The following is a 10,975-nucleotide window of genomic DNA, read 5'->3' on the forward strand; positions in this document are numbered from 1 at the left end:
ATAATGATAAAATGTGTGTGAGTCGAGTCAAATATGCGGTGTGTTTTGGTGTTATCACAAAGCATGTTGGCTAAACTTTTAGTGAGAGAAAGTAAACAAAAGGAATTTTAAAAAGAGATTGAGAAATGAAATCACTGAAATTCTAGTGTTTAGATCTCAGATGTCCTAATAGATGTCGAGACATTGATCTTTGAACAACATACAATGACAAGGTAAACATGATTTAACAACAAATCTAGAAAGTAACTTAACACAAGTAATTGTTAATCTAGTTCGGTGTACAACAACACCTACTCTGGGAGCTACCAAGCCAGGAAGGAAATCCACTATTAGTAGTATCAATTTAAAGCTAAACAACATCTGGTTTACAACTTCTCACTTAATCTCTACCTAGTGCAACTTCTACCTAAGAACTTTCTAGATAAGAGAAACCCCTCTCACTTCCAATAACTGCAGTGATGTCTCACAATAACAATCGCAGTTACTGATATTCACTGCCCTTTACCTCAATATTCAATTACAATAAATACTAGATTAAGAACCTCTTAATCAAGAATACTTGATCCTGCTTAAAAGCTTCGATAAAAAACAATAGCTTAAGACACAAGCAACACACACTTAGAACAACGTATCATTGATACCTAAGTAACATACATACATTCAATACTTAACAACTTATGAATGCATGACAAAACTTACAACTCCATAAAAACAGTCATACTATTCTATCAAGAATGATATTAGAGAGGATCAAAATTAACACACAAACCCTAACCTATTCCCTGTAAGTTCTACTAAAAACTAGGTTTGTTGTCTTTTATTTATAGCACACATCTGGTTTGGATTTGGGCTTCAAAATTCAGTAAGGACACTACTAAATATCTGCACAAGATTCTCCATAAAAATAGGTCTTCAATCATTAGTTTCCTAAATATTATCCATATTTAGAAACTATGAATACATCTTCAAAACAAATAAAATCTTTTATCCTTAAATTAAGCGTCATATTGGATTGCATAATATTCTCCAAATATTCTGCATATGTACCACACAAATCCAAAAAGCTCAGCCCATTTGTTCACAAATCGCGATGTCATATGATCTTGTATAGGACATCTTGTTCGACATGTTTCTCCAGTTGCATTTGATAGAACATCCTGTTCAACATAAATTTCCTGCAAGTTGAAGCATCATATCTAACATTTCGCTGTTAAATTTGCTTTACTAAAATTAATGCCAATCATACAATTAGAGAATTAACAATCATGTTTCTATATGTGAAAAGAGTGGAAAGGGACCTCTATTCATTGGCTAAAGGTTGGGACATAAAAGGAATTATTTTAAGGCATTTTATGACTTGCCAATCGATTGGCACATATTCCCAATTGACTGGTTACCCTAAGTTAATTTATTATCAAGTTTAAAAAGGAAAGAAAATATAGTTATTTGTTAGACATCATTAAGGCTTTGTCCTAATTGCTTAGGGTGCAATTTTTAACTGAGCCAATCGATTGGGTTAATGTGTCCATTGATTGGGAAAGACAAAACTTTGTCCAGAGCTATTCTAGCAACTCCTAATCCACCTGGCACGACTTCAAGACATTTTTCAAAATGTTTTCTTGATAAAAATAGGTTTGAAAACTGTGTGTGTGTGTGTATGTGATTTAGGCATGCACTTTTACGAGAATACCCCCATGCTTTACAATATGTTCAATCATACTTGTCGAGACATGGCTTCCATAAACTTTAAGTCTTTGTCAGATGCTTCATTCTTATAAACACTTGCTTGATTTTTCTTTGGGGTGAGGCCTGAGTTATATTCTGTTTGTTTGCCATCATCATAGAGTCAAGTCCATTATCAAACCCTAATAGTTTAGTTTGCATCTTTAACCGCTTTAATCACTTATGCTTGACTTTAGTCCTTATTAAACATTTAGTTGTCATCTTTAAAAACTAGTTGCCATCAACAAAAAAAATCCTTATTGAATGCATATCACGTGCAAGACAAAGTTCCGCACATATATTATTCAAGAGTATCCCATATTTTCTTGGAAGTTTTGCAATTATGAATATAAAAAATTTGACTATCATCTAGGGACATTACTAGAAAATTCTTGTTTTTGAATTCAATTTAAAATTTTCTCTTTTCTTCAACAGTCCAAAGAGATTCGAGTTTATCTATTACTTCTTCCACAATTCACTATTTATAATTTGAATACAGATTCTAAATCTAACTTTCCATTATTCAAATCTAGCACCATTAAATGGTGGAGGTTTGTTTGGGAAAGATCTCATGTGTTAAGAGTGAGTTGGAAGTCATTTTTCTCCTAAGATAATTAGTTGTTAAACAACAATTAGATTATGATGCCTCTTGTTGAACATATGATTCCATACACAACAAAATGGGGGTAAATTGTGTGTTTTGGAAAAATTGTAGTTTGAAACACTTTTATTCATAGTTTAAAATAATTTTAAAAACACTTTATAAATTAGCATAAAAAATTAAGAATAAAATGCGAAAATTAAAAAGTTAAGGGATAGAGAGATAACACTAGGAATTATAGAAGTTCGGTAAAAAAGATATGACTTAATCCTCGCCATAAGATTTATTCTTGAGAGTATCGATTAAATCTTAAGATTTTTTAGTAGGTTGAACTTTTGAACCTCCTTATACAAGGAAAATGAAATTTCTGGCTAACTTCTAACCAAACAACAAATATAGGAGAGAAGCAGTTAGTCTTCTTTCCAATACAATGGATTGAATACGTTAGTCTTCTGTCAAAACATAAACTTGAAGCGGTTAGTCCCCAAGATAAACTAGTATTTTACATGTGCTTATCTCCAACCTTAGGAAACATTTAACCAATACGAGCTTACGAACCGAACCGAGGTTTTGACGCACTAACCACGAACCTATGAGATTTTATACCGAAATGATTTCCAAACTTAGAAAGCTTCTAATTAGGTTGGAATTATGAACCGAACGAATGTTTTACACAAGATAACGATGAACATATTTCCGATTTTATACCGAGCAAATCTCGGACTAATAAAAGCTTTTGAACACGATGTGCCTTCAAATTGAACCTATGACTTAGTAACTAAATCCCTAAACCAAAGATTTTAAAAACGTTTAGTTTCAAACCCAACTAAAAAACTCCTAATTGGATAAATTATTCAACGAAGGTAAAAAAAAAATCCCTTGGAGAATTTACAATACTACCCTTCCAAAAATACAAAGATGCCTCACTTGCAAAAGATCTTTCTCGAAAACATAACGACTAAATTTCTAAGTGAGAGAAAGTGAGAAATTATTTTTGGAGAGAGAGAGAGAGAGAGAGTGAGGAGTGAGACATGAGAGCTCACAATTTTATATATGAAAATATGAGATAAAATACCTCTATTTATAGGCTAGAGGTTGACAAAAAAAAGGAAATTTTTTGTGGACAGGGTTACTTGGCCAATAGATTTTTTGTGATAGGGTCACACTTCTCTCTTTCATACTTTAAAGCATCAAGACTTTTTAGATAAATTAGTCATACAAACACTTATTTGAATTCTTATTGGAGACGAGTCTTGAGACTTTTTCTAGCTGGAAAGCATCATAAGAGGATCTTTGCAACAATCATTAAACCACGGCTTCCTAACTTTATTTGCTTGCATATTTAACTGATTGTTATGCATGATCTTTAGTTGTTACTCCCTCCGTCTCATAATAAGTGTCCCATTTGCAATTTTTCTTTGTTTCAAATTAATTGTCCATTTACAATTCCAATGCATCAATCATTATTATTTTTCCACTATTATACCCCTATTTATTAACTTTCACGTTAGTCAACTACTATTAATAGGGGTATTCTAGTAAATGACATTAACTTTTTTACTAAAACCAACACATCCAATCATTTTCTTAAAAACCGCGCATTACTCAAATGGGACATTTATTATGAGACGGAGGGAGTAATTATCATCAACACAAGTTCTCATAATCAAAAGCATATTCATCTTTTAGAAAGATTCTTTGATTACTAACTTGCAAAACATGGTTCCACAAGAACTATCTTTCGTTGCCAAGGACTTCCCCTTCTTCAGAACCAATGTAGGACTTTCTCCTTGCTTTTGGATTTTACGAGTGCGAGCATCGTCCATGGAATGGTCCTCAGCATGCCTTTTTTACTCCCCTGTCATTAGGCAGCCTGGGCAACTCTTAGGGCTACTTGTCGATTGTCATTAAACCTTCTTCTTATTCAGGCGCTCATTCCTCCCGGCTAGTGAAAATTTATACATTTTCTTTGCAAGAAAAAAACATGAAAAATATCTGACTATATAATCATAAACGACCTCACATAAAAGGTTTTTTCTCGACCACAAACTCACCAAGTATTGATCTATTCTGTAATCGTCTTCTCGATCTAGAGTGACCATGGCATGGGAGCTCATGTATTCAAAATCATTCAATACTTCGACAACCTCTTGCTCATATGGGGCAAGGCCATCAAAGTCAATACCAATGATGATCCTTGGATCACTCGTCTAAGATAGAGTAACATGGGGTTTCACTCGCCTCAATTGTGACGATAGAGGCACAATCTTTCCCTCTAAACCTCGCGAACTTATCCTTCCAATCCTTGTAAGGTTTTGAGTGGGACTTTAGCAAAAAAAAATCTAGATGACCGCATAAGGCCACCTATCCACTTTTGGCGCTGATTTTAATGTCATAAAAGAGAAGAATACCTCGACGGAAGGAAAGACTCCCTACATCTGACATATAATTTCAAACGCCCTCACAATACCCTTAACGTAAGCGTAGTATGAGAAGGAGCAATGCTTTTTGTTGCTAAAACTTTAGATTTAAACCGTGTAAAAGGCATTAAAACCCTAAATCATGAATAACAAGGAGAGGCAAGTAGAATTAGGGGCAGTCGAGCCATCATATGCATCCATCTTAGCCCTCCCCCCTCAGGACATGGTTCCAAAATCACACCCTCATGTCTAGTATTGGAAAGTCTAATTTGCCGTCGAAGAGCAGCGATACTATCTTCATTAAAATACAAAGATGCAAAGTCTTGGACATTGAAACATTTAGCATATGCATTTACCATCGATTCCTGGTAAGAACGGGAAGAGCAAGAGAACCACTATCAAAACTACCAGGGCTCTCATAGCTCCAAAGACCTAATTCAAGATGCTAACGCATAATCACTTCTTAAACATTCTAAAATCTAATAATTACCATTAAGAATAGAGAGATAAAATGAAGAAAAAAATTATACATGAAATCATAGTTAAAAAACTTTTGAATTTTATGCTCTCTGAACCTTTAATAACTTTTAACTAGATGAGTGGAAGTTTGGAAGGAAAAAAATGCGGAAAATATTGAAGGAAGAAAGATTAAATCCTTTTATAGGGAGATGAGGTCCAGTTGTATGGGTAATCTACCGCCACCCATGAGGCATCACAACAGCTAATATAAAAGGGAAAGGTTCCCCATTTTAGCAATAGGCGTAAGCAATAAGGCCAAAATTGGCTTTCTGAGGAAAATTATCCTCAATCACACGCAACACAAATTTTCCCTCAACTGACATTTGATTTCCCTCAAATGACTGATGTTTGATTTCCTCAGCTGACAGACGTATAATGATTCACCTCATTGACACTTGGGGGGATATATCCCCTACTATATTCACATAGCTCCCCCCTCAGGCTTAAGGGACTTTCCTCTTATTTGAGAGGCCCGCATGCAGGACTCATTTGTATTAGGAGAGAAAAGCCAGACTAAATCAATCATTTTTTTACAAGCCCTCGTGATTGAGGGATTGTGTATCAGTATATTCGAAAAAATTTTATAAGAGGAAAATGAGAGGGCAAAGGCGTAACACGTTGCCCAAATAACTTCTTGATAGCCCGTTAATTAGTTCGAGCTCCCATCATTTGGATATGACGTCCATTTATCAGATCGGTTGCCTTCCAAGAGAAATCCTAGTCAACAATAATGTGGAGTGAGAATCAAGTGGAAAAATACCATGTTGTCCTGAATAATAAGGGACTAACAATCCCATTCCCACGCTCCTAAGAATGATTTCTATTTTTTAGGAGTATGAGATTCAGGCTCAGAGGCTTCTATAAATACCTTAACTTTGAGGTTGAGAGGGGTCCAATCTGATTACAAAATATAACATATACATAACTTCTCATTTTTATTCCGTGAGCTAACTCTAAACCCTACAACAAACCCTAAAACCCCTGACAATTCTTAATCACTAGAGGTTGTCACATATTATACTTCTAACAAGTACAAATTTATGATTAATTTTTTAGTTTTTTAGAAGATGAAAAGATTAAATATACTAATAAACTATTCTAAAAATGTATCCGAATTATAAATATACTAATATACAAATATCTGCGGACACGAGTAACATTAAAATCGTATCTATATTCATTAATAAAAATATATTTAAATATGCATTTATTTTATCCGTGAATAATCTATTAAACTATTCATCGCGTAACAGTAGACAAATTTTATCCAGGCTGGAATGAGTATTATCCTAGCTGTTAATCCTAAAAGTTTATCTAAGAAGACTATTAATCCTAAAAATTTAACCATTAAAATCTAGAGGTATAATTTTGTAATTTTGTTTTGCTTCATATGTTACAACCATTTTTGTATTCTTTATGCATTTTAGAACTTCGCAATAGATCCCAGTTAAACATCGCCATTCAATTTCAATATCAAGGTACAATTCTCTCCCTCTTTCTCTCTTTTTGCTTTTTCTTCGCTTCTTCTTTCAATTTTCATTTCGTTCATCTCATTTGTTTGTTTACCTAGAAAATGCAACAATAATGGTGATGCTTTCAACTTGATTGTCTGAGGTTTTTATCGCCTTTGATCTAATATTGTAAATTACATTGGTTCTGATGTTTGATTCCGAAATTTTGCATTTCTAAGCCGTTGCACGGAACATGATATCAAATGCCCCCTGTTGCTAATTTTATCTTTGTGGAATCTGTTGATTTTGGAACACTCCCTACGGTATTTCACTTTTTTGAATATGTTAGAAAGTGGTAGTAGGGGTGTTGCGGTGTCCGACACTTAAATGATATACATGTTAAAGAACTCAGAAAGATGATTTCTCGTAAAATGATTTTTTTTTTTCTTTGCTTACACTTTAAATTGATGCCCGACACCTATATGATACTCATCTGTGCGATGCTCAAATCTCACACATCGGTTAAATATGTTTCTTAAACATCTGTCAAAACAAAATATATAACAATGTCAGTGCCCTATGTTTTTGAAATTATTGGTGTCATAGCATCCTTGTCGTGTCCTAGTGTCTTTTTCGGAGTCCATTCGCAGGTTAGAAATCAAAGTTTTGGATTTTCATTATATAATTACAAGTTGCAACATATTGTTGATTGGTGCTAATGTGGAATTTCAGGCGGATTAGGATGATGAATAGGGTAGAGTTTTAAGCTCATAGATGTAGGATAAAATGGTATCATGTTAGTGTTTTCTTGCTGTTTTCTTTATTGAATGACACATGTTAGTGTTAGAAATGTTAATGGGGGAGGTGAACCCACAAGCCATTATGTTAGAAATGTTAATGGGGGAGTTGAACCCACAAGCCATTATCTCTCTAATCCTTATGTTCTTTCCCCTCAAACCACTTTATCATTCCATACTATAGTTTCCTTGTATTTGTAACTTTGTATTGTTTGATTGGATGTGTGTTTGTGGCCTTCTATTTCAGTGCTAATCAGTGTTAGTATATTATGTACCAAAAGACAATTCTATCAATGTTACTAGTTGATAGTGCTGGCCTTTTCTTTTGGAATGGTTAGCTTTCTGATGAAATTCCCTTTCCTGCTTGAATTCTCTGTTCTTGTTTATATATGTAATTGCTTTGGCATTGTTTAAGTTTATTTCTGCATAGATTTTGCTGGGCCTTTTCTTTGTTTCTTTCTTGTTTTTATTTCTTTTCGTAGCTTGTGTCTATGAAGCTCTAGGGACTTACAATCTTAACTTTTCTGATTTTCCCAGTTGACGACGTGCCTTGAGGCTAGCCTTACATACATTTGGTGTTCGAAGAGCAATTCCATCTACCAAAATGAAGTAACACTACCGATCTACTTTTACATTTGTTTGCTTTTCTTATTTGATTTTTACTAGTTTTTTTTTTTTGTGGAATGCGATAAAGGGTAACTTGGTCTTGTAGTGATCCCGTCCTGACGGAAGAAGCTAATTCCAAACTTCTAATATTCATGTCCCGTAACCTCCTAGATTAATTAAATTTGACTTAAAGTTGAACTCCCCATATTTTTGTATATAATACTAGTATTTTGTAATGAGCTAAACCGAGGAATATGTTCCTTAGGGTTGAATTGAGAAGGAATCATAGAATTATGAACCTTTCATTTGTTTTGACATTGCAGGGGACGTGTGAGATGGGATGAAATTAATATTGGAAACATTGAAGCAAACAAACCTGTGAGGCAAAAAATTACTGAGCCGAAGACTCCGTATCATCCTATGATCGAAGATGACAGTATGTAAAGAAGATCAGTTAAACTGCACTTCCTTTTAATTTTCTTTTGCATATCAGTATGATTGTGTCTGTATGCATATCATATGACTGTCTGTTGAATAATATTAGCATGAAAAAATTATATCTTTTGCATCCTTGAACTCTAATATTGGATTTATTCTTCTCATAGTGGGATTAAATTCAAAAGTTTAGTTTGTGTTTTACGCGCTTCTGTTTAGAAATGAAAAAATTGCTTTACTGGTATAATGTAAGTTTCTGTTGATGGAGTTTGATGAAAATCCTTGTTTGTAATGTTATGCTCAAGCCTAATTTTTACTTCTAGATTAAAAGCTACTTCATGTGCAGCTACTTTTCATCTGAGTAGCTTAATTTTTTAGGCTCTCCATCTCCTCAAAGAGGAGGGTCTCATGAATGTGATGATGACAAAAGCGAACCAGCAAAAGCTGAAGAAACTGCTTTTGATAATGCGGCCTGTTGCAGCAGAAAAAAAACTAATGGCTGGTCATCATCTGAGGACGAGGAAGAAGAAACCGAACAAATTGATGAAGGTAAATATTATTCTTTCGCCAATACAGGCTATCTATGAGTCTGGATTTTTTAAAATTCAGTAGATTACCAGACCTGATGTTTTGATTCTGAAACAGATGCAGGTTGTAGTTTTAAAGAGCATCGACGGGCCCATTATGATGAATTCCTTAAAGTAAAAGAACTGAGACAGCAGGCGGCTCTTCAAGAGAATGGAAGTGACGAGGATAATAATACAGAGGTCGCCGAGGAGAAGAAACCTGACGTTGACTCATCTTCTCCGGTGAGTGCTGAATAAAGGAAATTCACTTTGTGGGAAAATGGCTTCTGCTCATTTCCTCCGACCAAATGTTTCTTATATACTGTTTGATGAATAAGACCCTCTGTGGTTTCATTACTTTTTATATTATGGAAAGGAAATAGCTGACCGATTAACCAAATCATTTTACCGTTAGTGTATAGATCACTTCTTTTTCCATTTGGTATGTTCAACGAAACTTACATGATCCGTTTAGATGCGGGTGATATGCCATGTTAGATTCTCTTAAGCACTGAGCAAAGAATGGAATTTTCTGCTCGAAATTTTTTCTAGCAGTGCACTGGTTGCTTTTAAATGGTTACAATTAGATGCTTTCTTGGATGGAATTAGAAAGAAAAAGAAAGTTTGGCATCCTAAAAGCGTGTATAATGTCCCAAGTGTGTATACTATAGCTAGTTTTTTAATTTTGACAGAAAGTTGAAGTTAGTTAGACAGTTAATTTGCTATATTAGTTAGTGTCAGTTATATTCTTGATAGCCAGTGGCATTGGCCGATACTTAAGTTAGGTGATCAATGAAACCATAATCTTTAACTTTCTCTTTAACTGTCAGGTCTGGGTTAAAGACCCGTAAGTTTTATGAATAGTTTACAAAAATAGTTTTCTTAAAATAAGAGTTATTACAAAAATGAGACAATGGAAATTTGATAGAATATGCATTTGATCGATATCATGAGTTATACAATGTTCAAACAACACAATGAATATGAAACGATAACAATCTTAGACAATCAATGAGTTAATAAATATAAATTCCATTTAATGAGATGTCTAAATTGAATTTCATTAATCAATAAAAAAATATAATATTATAGGTTATAAAGAGATTTAATTACGAGAAAAGATGAATAAGATGATTTAATCTATTACTGACCTACATTTATACAACAAATCACCTTAAGCAGATAAAATCTAACAACATATATTAGTTCAAGCCGTTCACAAGTGTTTATATTAGTTCAAGGTGTTCGTCCTCACTTTGTACTTGATTCGGTCTTCAATTCAAAGCCATTGAAAATTCATAGTCTTCCCTTTTTTAAAATAATTTTTACAATGTGCGTTTAATACAATCAAGAATTCAGATAATGCCAGAATTAAACACAATTAAAACAACTCAAATCTATATCGTTCCTTCTTTTGATGTATATAACCCATGAAACTGATCTCCACAAAACCATCACTTAGCCTTGAATGTCCACCTAATGAGATCCAAGATCCGCCACAAGCATCCGTTTTACACCTGTCTTCACTGAACTCTATCGGTCCATTGTCTGGGCTCTTGGTCTATCTGAAGAAACAAAAATTGTCAACTTAGTTCTGTAGCAACCTTCATTCACTTCTACCGAAGCCTTCAGTGGAGAAGTAATAATTTCTTTTTGCTCTTGTTGGATTGTCAATCTCAACCATAGTTTGCTCTTCACTGAAGATGAAATTGTATGCTTTGATAGTCTTTTGATGTATGTTACTTGTTCTGATTGAATGAGTGCTATTTATCTTGAAGAGTTGTTTTACCACAATTTGCCAAAAGGGGGATTGTTGTTCCTTTTTGGATTGATAATATTATGCAAAACAACAACATCA

At 33.9% G+C, this 10,975-nt stretch overlaps 1 protein-coding gene across 1 annotated transcript; it reads left to right on the plus strand.

The window, feature by feature from the left end:
- Positions 1 to 6,581: 6,581 nt before the first annotated feature.
- LOC131637209 (protein phosphatase inhibitor 2-like) lies at positions 6,582 to 10,663 on the plus strand. Its single transcript, XM_058907798.1, has 5 exons — positions 6,582 to 6,740; positions 8,048 to 8,119; positions 8,440 to 8,552; positions 8,930 to 9,100; positions 9,197 to 10,663. Exons 2-5 carry the CDS (start codon positions 8,115 to 8,117, stop codon positions 9,373 to 9,375), a joined length of 468 nt encoding a protein of 155 aa, XP_058763781.1. The 5' UTR covers positions 6,582 to 6,740; positions 8,048 to 8,114; the 3' UTR covers positions 9,376 to 10,663.
- The last annotated feature ends 312 nt before the right edge of the window (positions 10,664 to 10,975 follow it).

This window comes from Vicia villosa, unplaced genomic scaffold, assembly GCF_029867415.1.
Source record: "Vicia villosa cultivar HV-30 ecotype Madison, WI unplaced genomic scaffold, Vvil1.0 ctg.001947F_1_1, whole genome shotgun sequence".
Classification (NCBI taxonomy): domain Eukaryota; kingdom Viridiplantae; phylum Streptophyta; class Magnoliopsida; order Fabales; family Fabaceae; genus Vicia; species Vicia villosa.

Bases quoted from the DNA above. Each gene is read 5' to 3' on its own strand.
- LOC131637209 (XM_058907798.1), top strand. The intron at 8,553-8,929 runs GTATGTAAAGAA...TTAATTTTTTAG, and splicing joins TCCTATGATCGAAGATGACA to GCTCTCCATCTCCTCAAAGA. The intron at 9,101-9,196 runs GTAAATATTATT...ATTCTGAAACAG, and splicing joins AACCGAACAAATTGATGAAG to ATGCAGGTTGTAGTTTTAAA.